A 19857-nucleotide genomic window follows, 5' to 3' on the forward strand; every position below is an offset into this window, starting at 1 on the left:
ACACTAATCTGCCCATGTGTACATTAAACCAGGGTGGATATGTTTCTGTTTGTAGCGTACACCGACATTGGAGGACATGGATAAGGCCTATGTGCTGGTTTATTCCAAACATGGTAAGGGCTGTGGTGATATTGTCTTGGTGTTCTTTTTTCTGCGTAATACTACACTCAAGGATAAGAAGTTTACATCCTGTGTGTTGTGAGCATTGTGCAGGAGATGTGTATAATCCTCAGCCAAAATGCAGCCTCACATTCTTAGAAGGAGTATGTGTCTATCCTCCAAGAAGTAAAGTCAAGGGATATGTTAAGAAGTCCCGATCTGGGCACTTGTTCTCTGCTCTGACTACACCTTCGCATGACATATAATTATGCTGTGTTGTGAAGGGCTATTAAAGGCAAAGGCAATTGGTGTTAATGTGTTTGCACTAAACTGACTCTAGTCTGAAAACAATTGTTATTATGCTATTTGCTGCATAACTCGTTCTCATGTGTTTCTTTTCTTTTTTACATTAATTTGTTACTGGCTCAGTATGTTACTGGCTCAGTATGTTACTGGCTCAGTATGTTACTGGCTCAGTATGTTACTGGCTCAGTATGTTACTGGCTCAGTATGTTACTGGCTCAGTATTTTACTGGCTCAGTATGTTACTGGCTCAGTATGTTACTGGCTCAGTATGTTACCATGGTTACTGGCTCAGTATCCGAGTTTAAAGCATGCAATTTAAAATATGCAACATTATGCAATTCGGGGTCAGCCTCCTAGCCTAGTCCGTTCTTATTTTTATGTACTACAGTCGATAGACAGTTGAGTCCTCGTGTATACATTGGTATGCTGTGCTTGATGAAATTCTAGCCTGGCCGTTCTTCGGCACTCCGTTCTTCGGCACTCCGTTCTTCGGCACTCCGTTCTTCGGCACTCCGTTCTTCGGCACTCCGTTCTTCGGCACTCCGTTCTTCGGCACTCCGTTCTTCGGCGCCTGACAGTACTGTATCTTTGTATGGTCCTGGGTAGGGATGTCCAGATTCTGTTTTCAATTTTTTTTGCATTTTGGGGTAAATCTATCCCACTTTTGCATTTTCGAATTTTGCCTGTTTCTGCACGGTTTCGACCCAGAAAAGGGCAGTTTTCCTGGGGTTTTTCGCTCTACGTCACGAAGTGAGAAACTTCGCAAGAACTTTCGCAACTTTGGCCGCGAAACTTGCAGGGAACGCGTTAACGCGAAATGAAGCTTTGTTGTCATGGTAACGAACGCATTTTTTGCGCGGTTTGGCTAAAAAAATTGAATTTTTTAGAAAATTTTAGAAAAGCATAAAAAAGACGATATGCATTTTGATAAGATTTGGCCGCATTTTGCATTTCATTTTTTCCACAAAACGCGCAGAATCGGGCCAACCCTAGTCCTGGGACATAAATAAATTCCATATGCTCTTTGGAAAGGATTGGGAGAACTTCAAATTCAAAGGATCAGTCGGGGAAGTGAACTGCCTGAAAAGAGAAAAAACGCCAGACCCACCAGGACTCGAACCTGGGACCCTGCTTGTCATGAGCAATGCTCTAACCACTGAGCTATGAGACCAGGCTGAACCTAGAAGGCGCTGACAAGTTTTTCACTCCAAAGGCAGCTCACAACACGTGCCACACATACTGATGGCACTTGGGTCTTTTTCCCTCCCCCAGGGGACCAACCACGGTCAGTTTCTGGAAACTACCAGAGGTGAAAGAAAGTGATTAAATTTGGAAAGGATTGGGAGAACTTCAAATTCAAAGGATCAGTCGGGTAAAAAAGACCCAAGTGCCATCAGTATGTGTGGCACGTGTTGTGAGCTGCCTTTGGAGTGAAAAACTTGTCAGCGCCTTCTAGGTTCAGCCTGGTCTCATAGCTCAGTGGTTAGAGCATTGCTCATGACAAGCAGGGTCCCAGGTTCGAGTCCTGGTGGGTCTGGCGTTTTTTCTCTTTTCAGGCAGTTCACTTCCCCGACTGATCCTTTGAATTTGAAGTTCTCCCAATCCTTTCCAAATTTAATCACTTTCTTTCACCTCTGGTAGTTTCCAGAAACTGACCGTGGTTGGTCCCCTGGGGGAGGGAAAAAGACCCAAGTGCCATCAGTATGTGTGGCACATGTTGTGAGCTGCCTTTGGAGTGAAAAACTTGTCAGCGCCTTCTAGGTTCAGCCTAGTCTCATAGCTCAGTGGTTAGAGCATTGCTCATGACAAGCAGGGTCCCAGGTTCGAGTCCTGGTGGGTCTGGCGTTTTTTCTCTTTTCAGGCAGTTCACTTCCCCGACTGATCATATGCTCTTTGTTTGTACTTTGAGCCTGTGACATCATTGTATGCACTGCAATAGATGCTGTGCAAGTATAGAGGTTATGTGATGACATCATCAGTTGAGATGCGTTGGCAAAAGCCACAGCACAGCGATGCACTAGCTGAGGCGAAACCACCGACTCGCGCTGTTAACACATCTACCCTCACTAGTACAACATTGGTTGCAAGAGAACCTCATTAGTAGACAACGATCCCGAATCCCTTGGCGAATGCAAATCCGGATAAGAGATAATTCATTTGTGGACAAAATTCGTTATAACGTCACCTTCAGCTGTCCCACAGGTTCCATTTCCTCATTGCAAGACGAAGCAAATTGCCATGGATAGCTCGATCGATGTTTCATGTTGTCCTGTATAGGGGTTTGATGGAAAAAATTGTCTTATAACGGGTTGTCTTGTACAGGAGTCTGGGGGAAAATATTAGGGCTCAAACGGTCACGGTTTTACCCCCAAAGGTTAACTGCTAAGCTAACGGTCGGTTTAAGGCTGTACTCACACTACTTGAAAGTTTGACGCGAATGTCGCGTTCAAAACTAGACAAAAGTACTTGAAAAAGCCTTTCCAAGCACACTGCACTCCAGTGACGACTTGAAACATTTTTGTCAGCAAATTACCATGGAGAAACATGATTGTCATGTGGTAGTTTTGCAAATCCCGAGGCTGCGTTCCTTCAATTTTTTTGGGCTCGATCAACTTATTTGAAATTTTCAGTTCATGAGAAAAATAGAAACAGTTATATCTTGCTTGGATCGTGGAGTTCATTCGCCATGCCTCGCGAAGAAGTAGCACATCGTCGACGGATGAAGAGGTTTCTCTCCATAGCTCGATGAGCTTCTTCTCCAAGTCGTCAGAAAACACTACGCGAGGCATGATGTCGGTACAAAAGCAATGGTACAAAAGAAATGCGACAGAAACGGCAATCAAAACAACGGGAAGCTACTGGAAGAAAGAAGACGGAAAATACTCGGAAAAAACACCACAGAATTCAGAAATGACAGGCAAAAAAAGGAAACTACAAGTATATGTACAGGAGCAGTACGACCACGAGGAAACAAAGCATGAAAAATATTCTGGAGCCTTTCAACGTACAATAGTACTCCGGCCTCCTGACCTCACACAGCTTTCCAAACGGCTTGAAAGCAAAAACCCTCGTAGAAGAGGGTTCCGTTTCCGCTGAAACCTTTCAAGCGGCTTTCAAGGGCTTTTTTCATTTTCGCAACCGTCACCGTGGCAACATTCACACGTAAGTCACTTGTATGCGGTTTTTCAAGTAGTGTGAGTACAGCCTTACGGTTATAACCTATAAGCCACGGCAATCCTGCGGACTCTTTTTTAACCGTCTATTTGACTACAGTCCATTCATAAAAAGATGGGTCCTGGCTCTGGCGAGCTCCCGTATTTGGCGATTTTTCGTGATTTCATCGTACACAGTGCAGTGCTGCGAACTTTGAAATTTGAAAAAGGGTCCAAAAAGGGTGCCTGAACTGGGGTTCGAACCGCAGAATGCACTGTTGCAGGCGGGGTCAAACGGCCTGGATTTTGATGGTTTTTCCCAATTCAGTGCTTTTGGGGCAAAACCTGGCCGAAATCCTATTCTTGCTATGGCTTGCTTTTTGGACAAAAAAACTTCAGAAACATAATTGGAAGAGGATTCCATATGGGATTGCAGAAAAAAATTCTAAAAAAACTCAACGTTTGACCCATTTATGGCCAAAAGCTAGAAGTTCATTTTTTTCTGAATGGACTGTATACTTAATCAAAAAATGTACCCTATTCAGTACAACGCACACATGTATAATTGCATGCTCATTCATACATACTCTCACACGAAGAGACCAGATATGACCGAGTTAACAGCCCAGAAATTGCGTACGCGTGCGACAGCCTGCGAAAGTGCATACTTTGCAACGACCTGATACTTGAAAAATTGACTGAAAAGTTACTGCGTAACCGTTATCTTTATCGGTTAACCGTTAATTCTTCGTTACCGGTCTGCAACCGGTTAATCGGACTACTGTAAATCAACAAATTTTGGCCGGTGAGAAACTTTGGCCGATCTCGAAATGAAACTTTTGGCCGTCATTTAACTTTGGCCGATTGGGGTTTTCAAAAAAGAAATCGATTGGTACATGTATTTGTTGCCCTCACATGCAGGCATCATTTGCCTCTATGACAAATTTTGGCCTGCAATTTACTTTGGCCGGTTGGTACCCAGCGGCGAAATCAGCGAAATTAAATCGCCAGCGAAAATTAGTTGATTTACAGTAACCGTTTGAGCCCTAGAAAATATTCTTACAATGATTAAACATCATTTCTTAGGCGGATATGATATGAATGATATAACACAGCAGAACAATATGCAAGTCCTGATAATAGATAAAACCCGTTCTAAGAGAAAAAATGTTTAAAACCTCCGAATTGGTCTAGTACCGAGGGCAGACCTGTACTTAGGCCTCGTTTACACGACAACGATTGAAAAACGTTTTTGTCAAAAACGTTTTCAAAAGAATACGTTTCCACAGATTTTGATAAGAGCGTTTACACGACAACGCTGAAAAACGTTTCAAAAACATTTCAAACGAAAAACGGCTTTTTGTTTTTCAATCGTTTTCGTTCCGTTTCGTTCTCGTGTAAACGGCAAAACGTTTTACTAGTACGAGCCTTGTACTCAAAACATGCCGCCGCCAGCCTACGCCAGGTCAACTTATTGCATGTGACCATTGCGCGCCGAAAAACGTGTTGCAGTGTACACGATTATCGTTTTCGTGTAAACAGCGAAAACGTTTGGAAAACGATTGAAAAACGTTTTTCAATCATTGTCGTGTAAACGAGGCCTTAGTTCCCATAAGCAAATCAGCCAACTCACGCTGTATACTTAACGCCCATAAGGGAATCCGCTAGTTCATCACCATGACAGCATTTCCTTAACCTAAATACAGATTGTTGTGCGAACTACGAAATGGAAAGCATTACATTGATGAACATTTCAGAATGTGGCGTCCTCTGGACTCGTGAGTTGAATGGTGTTGTTCCTGTACAGCGTTCCCCAACCGAATGACTTCCTAAGTTTGTTGTTTGTGCTGATAGTGCATTAGGTGGTTCACTTGTACGTCATCATGTATAATTCCGAGACGTGACGATGGGTTCGACTGGGAATATCTGAAGAATAGTGCATTGTAGCCCCTCCCCGGTGGTGATACTGGTGTCACTGGTGGCCTTGGTCTCTGGGTATATTGGCATGTGGTGTTATTTCTTGTCTGCCCGTGTGTGTGTGTGTGTGTGTGTGTGTGTGTGTGTGTGTGTGTGTGTGTGTGTGTGTGTGTGTGTGGTGTGTGTGTGTGTGTGTGTGTGTGTGTGCATGTGTGTGCGTGCATTTGCATCTTCTATTTCCTATATTTCACCAGTGAGCCAACCTGTCTCTGTGCCAACGCCTCACTGGTCTTTGGAGCTGAAAGGAGTAGAGGCTCCACCACCAGCACCACCTCCTCTACTACCACCGCCGTTGATGTCAGCAGCGGATGTAGCCTCATTTAGTCCATGTGACCCTGTGTTCCCTGCCAATATTACTCTTCGCCATGATCCCCCATCAGCTGACACAACCCGAGACTTGGTAGAGGTTGCAAACCGACTGCAAATGACCAATGACTCCAAGCTAAAACAACATGAAGCTGAACGCGAAGAGTTATTTGGTGCACGCACACCATCACCAACCGTATCACCATTGAATAGTGGATCACCAACACAAGCCAGCGTCAACCTAAGTCTGAATAAACCAACGCCATCAGATGGAGCGTTGGAAGAGTTCACGCAGAGTGCAGCTGCTGCTAGTACTGATGTTGGCAGTGTTGGCAGTGTGGGCACAGGTGCTGGTCTCTTCAGTGATGGCTACGACTCCTTTGCCAATATCAATGCTATGACTGAAGAAGAGCAGTTAAATCTAGCAACGGAAATGAGTCTGCGTGACTTTCACCAAGATTCAACTGCTGCTACACATGGTGCACTGCAGCAGCAGGTACCCCACTTGTCCAGTATGTCAAGTGTTGAAGTAGACGCTGGGGACGTGAGTAGCACACGCACCAGCGGTATCACTAGCAATATTGCTGCGGAGTGTGGCAGTGCATCCGCTATTGGATTTGATAGCAGCTGGTCAAGCACACCACCTCCTCGCACTGCTTGGTCGAAATTGAGCAGCAACAGCGATATTGTCACATGCAGCAGTAGTTCATCTGCACCACACGTGTCTTCCACTGTCACGTCCTCATCCTCCTCCTCGTCGTCATTGTCATGCGCCCGAACACAACCTATGTCTACTGGTCGTATGGACACCACTAGTAGTAACATGCCAACCAGTACTAGTGCTGCTGATGCTGGAGCTGTGTATCCAAAGGGTACCGACATGATCAGCTGTCCGTACTGCTCAGATTTTGTGCATGATCTGTATCTGCACCAAATGGAATGCGCTACAGCACGTAGTTTTCTAACGCAACCGACAAGTACAGCAGCTACAGCAGCAGCAGCAACGATGACCACGGGAGATGACGAGCAGGGTCCTGCTGGCGAAGCAACATCTGCTATTGCCATGGACATCTCAGATGAATAAACACCATCATGCTGTGACTATGTCGCTCGGGTCACATCCACCACTTGCACTACTACAGGTACTGCTGGGTGTCGTGGTCATGCTAGCAGTCAGGCCTCCGCCATTACAGCAGGTAGTGATGTTTCTGATTGTGAACAAGACAGAGATTCGGATGTGTAGAGCACACTTATGTTGGCAATTTTGCAACCTTGCCTTTTACTCATTTAATGTACTACACGCACTGCTGCTGCTATCCTTTGCTGCTTTTAAAAGCGTGCGTGGGTATGTCGGGACACGTTGTGTTCATGCTTATCTTTGCTTTGACATGTTGTGTCGCGGCTTGTTGGAGACTGTCGTTTGTGTTGTTTTGTTCCTCGCCTCCTCATGCTGTTTATTCATTCTCGCCATTTTTCTTTGGCCCGTTCCACCCAGTCTCGAATAGCACATTGCGTGGTGATCATCCGCTACTCGTCAGCCTCACACCTCTTTGTCTAATTTTATTTTAGCCCAGTACCAAAAAAACCAAACCAGCTTTTGACTTTTCGACAAGTTTTCGTTAATTTTGCCTTTCTCATTAGAACATTTTTGTACTATCAAACATGCTTGTTTTTGTTTTTTTTGTCAAGGAAGCTGTTTCTGGTCCATCCGATCTTACATGTATGTACGTACTTGTGAGGAAAGACATACGAACTGAAATGTTGCGACTTCGGCGGTAGTTGTAGAAGGTGACTGCTCCAAACGTTGCAGCTCGCCCTTCCTGCCGACTGACTGGCACTTGACTGACTCACGACTGCCGTCTGGAGGATACAAGAAGAATGCTGGGTCGTCCACTCGGCAAGCCTGCAAGAGAGCACCACTCCCTGCTCAATGCACACTGTTTCAGGGAATTCACCCCTCATCAGTTGAGCTTGAGTAGGCTGAGGAAGATTATGCCTGAAGAATACCACTATGTCTTATAGACTATAGTGCTCTCCAGTAACAAACATCACCAGGGATACTAACTTACAGTCACGCTCCGCTTCCAGCACCAGGCAGCAGCGTGAGTCAGTGTTGCACTTGGAGTTGTGAACTAGTTACTAATGTCTTACTAAGTAATTTACTTGTGAATGCAGACGCTGAGGGTTGTTGCCAGGGATACTAGCTAATGTTACTAACAGAGACGCTCCGTTTCCAGCGCGACAAACACCTCGTGAACAGCAGGGCGAGTCAGTGTCGCTCATGGAGGAGCAGAACAAGCTCTGATCTGAGTACCGTACCGTTGGCCATTCACCGTTGCCTCTAAACCATCTAATTCGCAAGCCCGCGCTGGGACAACAATGTAAAAAAGGAGAAGGATAAAATGTTACGAGTTAAAGGGGAAGTTAAGGCAAAAATTAAAATTTCACCAGTTGTAGTCTTCGGGGTGCTGAGTCGAATGGTCTTGGTCCGAGGAAGCTGAGACGCTCCCTTCCTACTTGAATCCCAATCGAACTCGCGCACTTCCACCGAAACTGGGTGACTGCGCCCTACGAGATGGGGATTTGTATGCAAAATGTCACTAAAAGCGCCATTTCGTTCTTATAAAAGCACGGATGACCGCGATTGGCCCATATGTTGTAGTCTTTGGGACGCTGAGTCGACTGGTTTTGGTCCGAAAAGGCTGCGATGCAGCGTTCCTCCTTTATTCCCAATCGAACATGGTTGAAGAAGCGGTCACGTGGTCCTGGGTGCCCAAATCACCTGGTCACCACGCCAGCAGGTGACAACTTTCACACCAAGGTTCAACTCGGGTTCAACTCGAGTGACAGGACTGCACCCAAAAAAGGTCAAACAGGCTAGTAAGTTGTACCCTGCAGGCACGGTGACCAGGTGACTGGCGTACGCAGGAGCACGTGACCGCTTCTTCAACCATGTTCGATTGGGAATAAAGGAGGAACGCCGCATCGCAGCCTTTTCGGACCAAAACCAGTCGACTCAGCGTCCCAAAGACTACAACATATGGGCCAATCGCGGTCATCCGTGCTTTTATAAGAACGAAATGGCGCTTTTAGTGACATTTTGCATACAAATCCCCATCTCGTAGGGCGCAGTCACCCAGTTTCGGTGGAAGTGCGCGAGTTCGATTGGGATTCAAGTAGGAAGGGAGCGTCTCAGCTTCCTCGGACCAAGACCATTCGACTCAGCACCCCGAAGACTACAACTGGTGAAATTTTAATTTTTGCCTTAACTTCCCCTTTAAAGGGAAACTGAACGCCAAAAATAAGTATGGCTTATCCGAAGGAGAATTGGGCACTGATTCCGATGAGCTATGTCTCGAGCCGATCAGAGAAGAGGAACTGTGTCAAATTTCATAAATAACACCTCCCATATTTGGAAATTGGCCTTGATGACGTGCGTACTGCTTAGCTGTCACCATGCTGTGCATGTTCAGCAGTGTAATTGAATGGAAGAAAACAATTACTTTGGTGTGTTGCAGCTCTGTTTCGTTCCCTGACGGTAACCAAATCTAGATGTAGGAATCTGTTGAGCAGGAGAGTGACACATGTCTTCCCGAAGGCTGTCCAGGCTGCAGTGGTGATGAAGAAGACACGATCATCACCCCGAGATCGATCGTAGCGAATTGGAAAACTCATGGTGAATTTGCTTCCACTCCAAGGCAATGTCGAGGTATGAAGGGTGCTTGTACTGCCTTCCAAAGTGAAGAGGAGATGAACATGGCTTTGCATAGCTGTTGTTCTATGCCAACTTACCTACTCTTGCTGGTACCGTAGTGGCATATTGCAAATTTCGTGGACGAACAACTCTAGTCACTAGTGGCTAGTGAGCAACACTAACAGGTGAGATTTTTCAATTCGACAAAAATTGTTTTTGTTTGAGAACTGACAGTGGCAGTCATTAGACTCAGTAGGTGTCTTTGCTGCTTCTCTCCCTTCATATCGGTAGGGTTGTGCTTGAAGTAAAAATAAATAGAAAATGTGGAACAAAAATCTGATCATGTAATTCGAATTTGAACTTCAAAGTATGTGTACATCAAAATCACAAAAATGACTGTCAAGGTGGTGCTGTGCATTGAAAAAGACTGGGAGCTGGCAGCAATGGAAAGGGTAGAAACGAAACCAGTAATGCAGAGTATTCATAAGGTAGAGGGAGATGAAAACGGGAGAGGAGTAGTGAGCACTTCAGTTTGAAGTAGTGTCAATAGACAGCATCGTGTTGCATACGTTGTGAATATTGTGTGAATCTAATAATTGTCACGAAATTGATATCCAAAATTATTATCCCCTGAGTAGTAGAATGGTGTTCTCCTGTGTTTACATGCAGAGCCTTGACGTTGCTGGACGAGCGACAATATAAATTACATAAACATGTAGCTCGTGATGTGGGATGACTGCCGTATCGCATTGCCAACGCAAACCCATCCTGTGTCAGTGCAGCCATCCAGCAACTTGAACTCCCCGGACCAGATGCCGCTGCAGCTGAACACCATGCCGATGGAAAGCCAGGAGTTGATAGCGAAGCATTCTGGTCTGCACAGTACAAGGCAAAGAACAATTATGAATTACAATGCATTGTAATCCTTCCCACACTTCTTTGTAAAAACAAACAAACAGTGCCATTATCACAACACTTGATCAAGCATCTTGATGGAGGTATTTTCCATTGTGCTGGCTCAGCATCTGCACCAGGAAGACCATGTACACTTACACGTATCTTGTGTGTGTGTGTGTTCGTGCGTGTGTGTTTGTGTATCTGTTGCTATGTCTAACATAGCTTTTCGCTATCATCGCTTCCGCGATGGGCAGGTCTGAGGTATGTGCACACGTGTGTGTGTGGGGGGGGGGGGGGGGGACGCACATGTGTATGGGTAGGAATGTGTGTGTGTGGGGGGGGGGGGGGGTACACGCACATGTGTATGGATGTGTGCGCTGCATGCGTGTGTCTGTGGGATGGGGTGGGGGTGCACGCACATGTGTACATATGTGTGCGCAATACAGCATGTGTGTATGTGTTCGTTGAACACAGGGTGTACTCCTGATTACATAAACTTCGTGATCATTGTGATTTCATGTGCTTTGAAGTTGAACTTCGCAATACATGTACTGATGCTTGATTAGATTTATGTTCCACATGTTCTATTTATTTTATTTTACTTCAAGCACTTGTACTATTCAAGCACAACCCTACCAATGAAGGGAAAGAAGCAGCAAAGACACCTACTGAGTCTAATGACTGCCACTGTCAGTTCTCAAACAAAAACAATTTTTGTCGAATTGAAAAATCTCACCTGTTAGTGTTGCTCACTAGCCACTAGTGACTAGAGTTGTTCGTCCACGAAATTTGCAATATGCCACTACGGTACCAGCAAGAGTAGGTAAGTTGGCATAGAACAACAGCTATGCAAAGCCATGTTCATCTCCTCTTCACTTTGGAAGGCAGTACAAGCACCCTTCATACCTCGACATTGCCTTGGAGTGGAAGCAAATTCACCATGAGTTTTCCAATTCGCTACGATCGATCTCGGGGTGATGATCGTGTCTTCTTCATCACCACTGCAGCCTGGACAGCCTTCGGGAAGACATGTGTCACTCTCCTGCTCAACAGATTCCTACATCTAGATTTGGTTACCGTCAGGGAACGAAACAGAGCTGCAAAACACCAAAGTAATTGTTTTCTTCCATTCAATTACACTGCTGAACATGCACAGCATGGTGACAGCTAAGCAGTACGCACGTCATCAAGGCCAATTTCCAAATATGGGAGGTGTTATTTATGAAATTTGACACAGTTCCTCTTCTCTGATCGGCTCGAGACATAGCTCATCGGAATCAGTGCCCAATTCTCCTGCGGATAAGCCATACTTATTTTTGGCGTTCAGTTTCCCTTTAACTGTCGACCAACGTAACCAGGTCATTATGACTGTCAAGGCCGCGTGTTCGTGGGTTTGTGACCTAGCGTAGATCAGTCTAGTGGCTACCCAGGTAGACGACCAATAATAGCGTACCCTTTTGATTTCCGTGATTTTATCACTATGACCGATGCATCACTATATGCGATACGATCGATTTTTTCTTTCTTTTTTCGATCGACACATGAAAGGCAAGGAAATACTTCTAGCATGGCGTTTTGACAAATGAGCATGCTGCATAGTTGGCAGTGCACGCATTTCCATAAAAAAATTCTGTTATGTACATTGTACATGTAAAAAAGGCTGTAGTGTCTGGTGTTCCACAGGCACAGGGCCTAGGGGTCCATACTGGGTCCACTCCTTTTCCAAACTTATGTGAACGATCTGCCCTCTCTAGTTCCAGACGTCAGCCTTTTTTGCTGATGACACTGCACTGTTGTGCTCTGACAGCTCGCCGTCCAACCTCGTTACCTCCATGCAGACCGGCATTACCTCCACCATAGCATGGATGGAAGCTTGGAAGCTGAGGCCCAATATCGCGAAGACCGAAGCAATGTTCATCAGCCCATCGCCGCCCACTCAGCCGTTGCACTTTCCAGGAGCCAATGCTAACGTTAAAATTGTTCATGAACACAAACACCTTGGTGTTATATTCGACAGCCATATGTCCTGGTCCCCACAGGTCCAGTCAGTATGCAAGCGAGCTAGCTCCTCCCTTGGCATGTTGCAACCTCACTGCCACCACTTAAAGGGGAAGTTAAGGCAAAAATTAAAATTTCACCAGTTGTAGTCTTCGGGGTGCTGAGTCGAATGGTCGTGGTCCGAGGAAGCTGAGACGCTCCCTTCCTACTTGAATCCCAATCGAACTCGCGCACTTCCACCGAAACTAGGTGACTGCGCCCTACTAGATGGGGATCTGTATGCAAAATGTCACTAAAAGCGCCATTTCGTTCTTATAAAAGCACGGATGACCGCGATTGGCCCATATGTTGTAGTCTTTAGGACGCCGAGTCGACTGGTTTTGGTCCGAAAAGGCTGCGATGCAGCGTTCCTCCTTTATTCCCAATCGAACATGGTTGAACAAGCGGTCACGTGCTCCTGCGTACGCCAGTCACCTGGTCACCGTGCCTGCAGGGTACAACTAATTACTTACTAGCCTGTTTGACCTTTTTTGGGTGCAGTCCTGTCACTCGAGTTGAACTCGAGTTGAACCTTGGTGTGAAAGTTGTCACCTGCTGGCGTGGTGACCAGGTGATTTGGGCACCCAGGAGCACGTGACCGCTTGTTCAACCTTGTTCGATTGGGAATAAAGGAGGAACGCTGCATCGCAGCCTTTTCGGACCAAAACCAGTCGACTCAGCGTCCAAAAGACTACAACATTTGGGCCAATCGCGATCATCCGTGCTTTTATAAGAACGAAATGGCGCTTTTAGTGACATTTTGCATACAAATCCCCATCTAGTAGGGCGCAGTCACCCAGTTTCGGTGGAAGTGGGCCGACCGAGTAGGCGGAACCTTCAACCCATCGAAAACCGTTGTTATCTCATTCGCTGAGGAAGGAGCTGCAGAGACCATCCGCGGTATCCAGCCGTCAACCAGTCACCGTCACCTGGGAGTGTTGTTGAGTGAAACACTTAGCTTCCAGGAGCATATTGAACAGACAATAAGCAAGTTTAGACAGCGCTGCGTTCTTCTGTGCCATATGGCTGACCGTTTAACAGGAGACATCGTCAGGAAGCTGTACCTTACGTATGTCCGCCCCACAGCAGAATACGCCGCCCCAGTATGGGAGTCCTCCCTCTCTGCTGCACAGCGGCTCACCCTTGAACGGCTGCAAGCCAGAGTAGCTCGCACAGTCATGCGGCTTGAGAGATGCCCTTGCCCATCAGACGAGCCGAAGTCATCATTGTTTAAACAGCTGGGGTGGCCAAGTCTATCCTGGCGCAGGAAGATCGCCTGCCTTATGGAATTCTTCCATTTGGTCACCACCCAACCAGAACTTTTTGAAGCAGCGGGATACTGCCCCACGCGTAGTCGCCGCCGCCAACTCACATTCACTCTGCCACGGGTTGGGAAACACGCCGGGAGGTCATTTCTCTTCCGCACCGCTACTGTCTGGAATGCCTTGCCCGCAGACCTGAGAGCCACAGCCTCGCAGTCCCTGTTTCACTGTCACATTTGCACGCACTTCTCTGACACCAAACACAATGCCACTCCGCACTGACATGCCTCTGTCCTCCTTCTTTGTGCGTTGCGCTTATTCTTATTAATTTTTGTGTTTCTGTTTCGGTACATTTCGTATTTCAAGGCATACCCCGAGGCTATAGGTATCATTGATTAAAGGACCATTCTGGAACATTCAGCATAATTGTATTTCTCTTGCTAGGCTGTTCATAACGAATTATTAGCCCTCCACTGTCTGCTATCTCAATCCTACAGCCTCCCATTATAATGGAACTCCCTTCAATTTAGACTACGTCTTTGGGAAATCCTCAAATATATAATAATAATAAAAAAGTGCGCGAGTTCGATTGGGATTCAAGTAGGAAGGGAGCGTCTCAGCTTTCTCGGACCAAGACCATTCGACTCAGCACCCCGAAGACTACAACTGGTGAAATTTTAATTTTTGCCTTAACTTCCCCTTTAAATGACCATTGCCGAAAATTGTTCTTTACGTCGTTCGCATATTCTACCTATATTTTATTACTGTGAACACAGCGTGGTGCGGTCTGTGTCAGGCCCTTGTTCAAACTCTGGAAATACACCAGCGTCTGCTTCTAAAAATCCTGTTTCGCAAAGATCAAACATTCTCCTCCCAACGTCTCTACAGTTTAGCTTCAGTATCTCCCCTCTTAGAGCGACACCAGCAACCAGCCAAATCCCAGGCACTGACCGTCAGTTTCCACCGCACTCAATGGGACATGCCACCGATTGACTTCAACGGATCAAATGTGACGGAACAGGAGGAGCTCAAAATCTTGGGCATCAGTTTCGATGGTCAGCTTACCTTCCTGCGCCACCTTCGTACCGTAGCCCTCCGGGCAACACAGCGACTTGGTGCTTTGCGTAAGGCTTTCCACCTCCTAGACGTGCCCGGTCGCATCCAAGCCTACAATGCTTTTGTGCGCCCAGTGATGGAGTACTGCCCTATTGTCTGGATGGGAGCGGCCCCATCCCATCTTGCAAGACTCGACCGTGTGCAAGCCCGGGCCATCCGTGCCATCGCCCCAATGTGTTGGCTGCCGAGTCTTGCTCTTCGTCGGATGGTTGCAGCACTTTGCCTCCTGTACAAGATGCATTGTCCGGATGCGCATCCCCTTCTACAGAGGATGCTGCCACCCCAGCAGCCCCAACACCGAACAGTCCACTCCACCCGTAGTACATTCCAGAGATGTAATGCTCACGCACACGAACTGGCCAATGAACTTCCAGTCCGTTCCCGAAACAACCTGTGTCGAGCCTACCCTCACGCAGTTGTCCCCGTCTGGAACCAGCTGCCCGCCGGAGTCTTCTCTGGTCCTTTCTGCACCAAGAACTTGCAACACTTCAAAGTTGCAGCCAACCGCTATTTGAAGACCAACGACTGGTCGTGGGCACATGACCATCTCTGATCATCAGCATCATATCTGCCTCACCCCATGACTTCCAAATTCCGCTCCACATACTATTCCCAATAACGTCTGTTCTTCTTTTCTCTCCTTCTCCTCCTAGCACTGTCTGTCTTATCATTCCCCTCCTTCTAATGTACTGTCTCTCCTCCTAACATTTCGTATCATGTACCTGTCACTCCTTTCATTTTTCTTCTTTTTTTGGTGCGTTTTATGTCCCCATGCAGGCGCGTACGCAGGGTCACAGCTAGGGGGGTTTCCAACCGAATCCCAAACAATAAGTTTTAACCCTTTCTAAAGAGCCCTATAGGCCTAGGAATTTTTCAAAATTATGCATTTTTTCGTGTTGTTTGGATCATAACTTCAGTTCTATTCACTCAATCTTCATTACTGTACATGTATATCATGTAATTTTAGGTGAATTTAAATTTCGGTATCAGGGACCCGCTAGGTTTCAGGTGCAATGTAGAATTAGGTGACCAGCCTACCCTTCGCATACAGTGCATACTCTAGTGCCTTTTAGGTGTAATCTAAATTTTGGTGCCTGAATTCTCTACCGAAATTACCGAAATTAAAATTACACCGAAAATAACTTGTTATACATATCTTGGGCTTCCTGGAAGTGGAAGGTACCAGGGGCAGAATGAGGTCGACCATGATAGCCAGGACACAGTACAGTCATGTACATATCCAGCGCTATAGCCTATAGGCTATAGCGGTAGAGTGCAGCGACGGTGCGAAAAATGCCCCAAACAGGCCCAAACGCGTCCTGCTCCAGCGATTTCGTTTTTCTTGATCGCAGAGTTTCGATTTTTTTGCTGTGTACTCTTGAAAATATCACAAGTGGAGCCCCTGCAAATTTGAGCGAATCAGCGCGACGACAATCTCAAATTCTCGATACTCAAGTCGCACTGCGCGCTTTTGAAATTGCCGAGATCGTGGCTCAACTTACAAATGATTTATCTCACGATACATTGCTCGCAGCGCTTCGCAAATTGTTTCAACCGACAGCTGAGAGTTTTCTATTCGACCTGAATATTTGGATCGTTGGATTTGAGCGAGATTTGACTGAGTTACGATCTATTGAAGTTTTGCATTCTTGCCAGATCGATCATGCGCCCTACCAAAAATGCCCAAAAACGTTGCTCGTTTGGAACATTTGGGGGGTTTCCGGGCAACGGGAAACCCCCCCTGCGTACGCGCCTGCCATGACGTCGAGACCTCAGGTCGGCTGAGGGCAAAAAGCCTCACCATCACTATGCTCCCACTATGCAATTTTTTTGTCTTTGCCTGTGAGCTGTGATCATTGTAAAAAAAAAAAAAAAAAAAACATATTTGCATCCTTGTACACATGATCTTATCAGACCTGGCTCCCAATCACTTTGCTACCGTATTTCCGCGCATATAAAGCCATGGCGTTATAGGTGAAACATCGCTGTTTTGGACCAATTTTTGGAGAAAATAGCCTCGGTTTTAACGCCATGGCGCTAAAAGTGCAGCGTGAATGCGTTGGGGAGAAGACAGGGGGGGGGGGGGGGGGTATGTAGATCTACATGGCGTGGGCATGATGACGAGACTACCGGGTAGTACTACCACATGTACTACTGTCGTGGACATGGAAATCCGGTCGCACGTCTAGCGGCCCCATGGCCCAGTGGCAGTGCGCTGGCCATGCAGCCATGGCATGCATTATTTTACGCGCTGCTGCTGGTCGCATCGTACCGTACTGGCAATATATGTTGCCGCAGTGAGGCCATGAAGCGTTACATTGGCACATGTTTGCCGCACGCAGGGCGTTACATGCAAAGTCGCACAGGAGCCGTTACACAGGTTTCTATATTGCCGCAGTCCTTTTTTTGCTATTGCCGCATCACTTTTTTGCTATTGCCGGATCATTTTTTTGCTTTTGCCGCATCATTTTTTCTTTTCATCCACATTGAAGGCACAGAAATTCAGTTGCTATCCAACTGTTACAAACCCGACGGCAAAGGGCGACAACGATATCAATAGAAGACTGTATATTTTAACTATCAGAGTGATCTGTTCACAAAAAGATCATCCAAAGGAAAGTGACATAGGGGAAGAGCGCTTCCTCCAAAAACTACTGTCACTCACACAGTTAATGAGTGTACAACATATTACAAAGTCACCGTGGCTATCATTAGTCATCGAATAGAGACTTCTGCATTGTCACAAGGAAACTGGTAAACACATCGCTCTTCTTCGCAAAACGACCTCGGGAAAGAAGAAACCATTGAGATCGCCAACCACTGAATGATGCTTGGGCGTGATTTTCTTCACGCCGAAGGCGAATAGAGACTTCTGCATTGTCACAAGGAAACTGGTAAACACATCGCTCTTCTTCGCAAAACGACCTCGGGAAAGAAGAAACCATTGAGATCGCCAACCACTGAATGATGCGCCTTCGAGTGTCAGGACTTCCTGCTGCGTCCAGTTTTGAACTTTTCACCACGCGGCACACGGTCGATCGTGCTTTCACAGTTTCAGCCTTTTTTTGCAGTGCAAACCAGGGAGTAGTACAATACCGTTTTGTATTGTACTACTCCCTGGTGCAAACTGCAATGAAAAGATCGCCGCACCCCGCCGGACGCGCGTTACGAACTCAACGAAAATTTGTCGCACTAGCCTGGTCGCGCTTTACGCCGCACCCCCCTGCCTTACGCGTTACGCGGCAACATATATTGCCAGTACGGTATCAACAAACATGTGCGCTGCATGCAACGGCGACGTTCTGTACGCGCTGAGGGCGCCGGCCCCGGTCAATCGACTGGATTTCCATGTCCGCGACAGACACGGGGTCAGACAGTAGTAAATACTAGTACAGTAGGTATCGGTTATAGCGTGGGTGTTTGAAAAACGACATTTGATTCTTATTGCCGATATTTCTTACACACGATAAATCACGTGTGACATATCATATGCGCGCACGTTTGGCATGTGGACACGTACACATGATAAACACGGATCAATCAGACTCGCGGTCGTGCTAGGCGACTGTGGAGCAGCGGATACGAGAGAAGTCGGAAGAAAGAGTCCGACTGGACAGAAAAAGTGATTCTCCAATGTTTCCTTGGACATAACTCTCTTTTTGTGTTGAATATTATTGTATTGAGCATGCACAGAGCACAGATGTTATTACTACAGGCGCCACTTTGCACTAATCTGGCATATTTTGCTACACAAAATCCATTCATTATCATTATTATCATTAAACTCAATCTCGTAGCATGTGCACGCATTGCTAATGTGGGGAGCAACCCCAGAGATGAGGGCGATAACCAGCCATGGTAAAAGTACAAAAGAAAACAAGAAAACAATAGAAAGAAAGGAACAGGGAGGAAAACAAAGCTCAGCCAAGAAAGGAACAGGGAGGAAAACAAAGCTCAGCCAATTAAGTAGGGCTGAAACAATTATACCAAATACTCGAGTACTCGCTCGGTTTTTTCAAAAATAATCGTACTCGGAATAAATCAGAGTACTCGTTCATACTTGGTACATGCATTTACCACAGAAATCTGCAGTTTCAGAGCAGCAGTCAGCAGATATTGATGTGCAGACTGTGTGGTGAACATTTGTTCACGAGTAGAGAGAGCCCAAATGACCCACCAACCAATATACCCGAGAAAAATGACTACTACTCTGTTCGATCAGGGTTGTATCATGTGATTTTAAGCCCCTTGGTGTGCAATTTTTAGGAGATGAAGAATACTCGAATACTCGAATATTCGATCGGAGAAAATCAGAGTACTCGAACTCGGAATCTCAGTGCCAACTTTCAGCCCTACAATTAAGTGAGATAGCCGGAAATTACATTGTTTAGCTAAACACGCGTGAGTGCTGCAGGAAAACGCAACTCAGTACAAACAACTTGGCGAAACTGAGACATGCTGTGGCAGTGGTGGGCGAGGCTTGATAGCTTGAGCCAGTCAGAATAGGAATGAAACAAAGGGGATTTTGTAAACTGGATAGTGCGAGCTACAGGTAGCGAGACTTGTGCCCTGGTTGAACGGCTCCGCACAAACCAGTCATAGGGAAAAAGATGCCTTGGTACTTTCTCGAGTTTTATCTTTTGAATTAGCATGTTGCTGTGGAGACTGCGTCGAATAGAAAGGGGGCAAACACGAGCGAGAACATAGAGTTGTGCAGAGGAGAAATCACGGGGCAAGCAAAATAGCATTTTTAATAATTTTCGTTGGCAAACTTCGAGCTTGTCTGATATCGTGGTTGATAACCCACACCACGCTACGTCACAGTAGTCAAAGATCGGACAAATATACAAAGAGAAAAACAGAGATCTACAGTCGTGAGGCAGATAACGGCAGTGAGGCTTCAGAGTTCCTAAAATTCTGGATGCTTTAAGGCAAATATGGTCAGCATGTTCGGACCATGATAGCTTCGAGTCAAGAACGATTCCCAGGTGCCTGTGAGAAGTTACAACTT

At 46.3% G+C, this 19857-nt stretch overlaps 1 protein-coding gene and 2 long non-coding RNA genes across 4 annotated transcripts in view; 2 read left to right on the forward strand and 1 right to left on the reverse strand.

Moving 5' to 3' along the window:
* Nucleotides 1–7589, forward strand: part of LOC135809058 (serine-rich adhesin for platelets-like) — a 45481-nt gene extending 37892 nt beyond the window's left edge. For both annotated transcript variants that reach the window (XM_065322317.1, XM_065322316.1), the window contains exons 22-23: nt 56–113; nt 5729–7589. In XM_065322317.1, the coding sequence (XP_065178389.1) occupies nt 56–113; nt 5729–6924 (1254 nt within the window). In that variant the 3' untranslated portion in view covers nt 6925–7589. The remainder of the gene's footprint in view (nt 1–55; nt 114–5728) is intronic.
* A 1969-nt stretch (nt 7590–9558) lies between these two features.
* On the forward strand, nt 9559–10721 carry LOC135810786 (uncharacterized). The gene is made up of 3 exons (XR_010552391.1): nt 9559–9719; nt 10204–10634; nt 10693–10721. It is a non-coding gene; the product is annotated as an uncharacterized LOC135810786 (long non-coding RNA).
* LOC135810787 (uncharacterized) lies at nt 9734–11552 on the reverse strand. Its single transcript, XR_010552392.1, has 2 exons — nt 11168–11552; nt 9734–10409 (listed from the first exon to the last, which is right to left on the reverse strand). It is a non-coding gene; the product is annotated as an uncharacterized LOC135810787 (long non-coding RNA).
* Between the last annotated feature and the right edge of the window lie 8305 nt (nt 11553–19857).

The sequence above is a fragment of the Sycon ciliatum genome, chromosome 2 (genome assembly GCF_964019385.1).
Source record: "Sycon ciliatum chromosome 2, ocSycCili1.1, whole genome shotgun sequence".
Classification (NCBI taxonomy): Eukaryota; Metazoa; Porifera; class Calcarea; order Leucosolenida; family Sycettidae; genus Sycon; species Sycon ciliatum.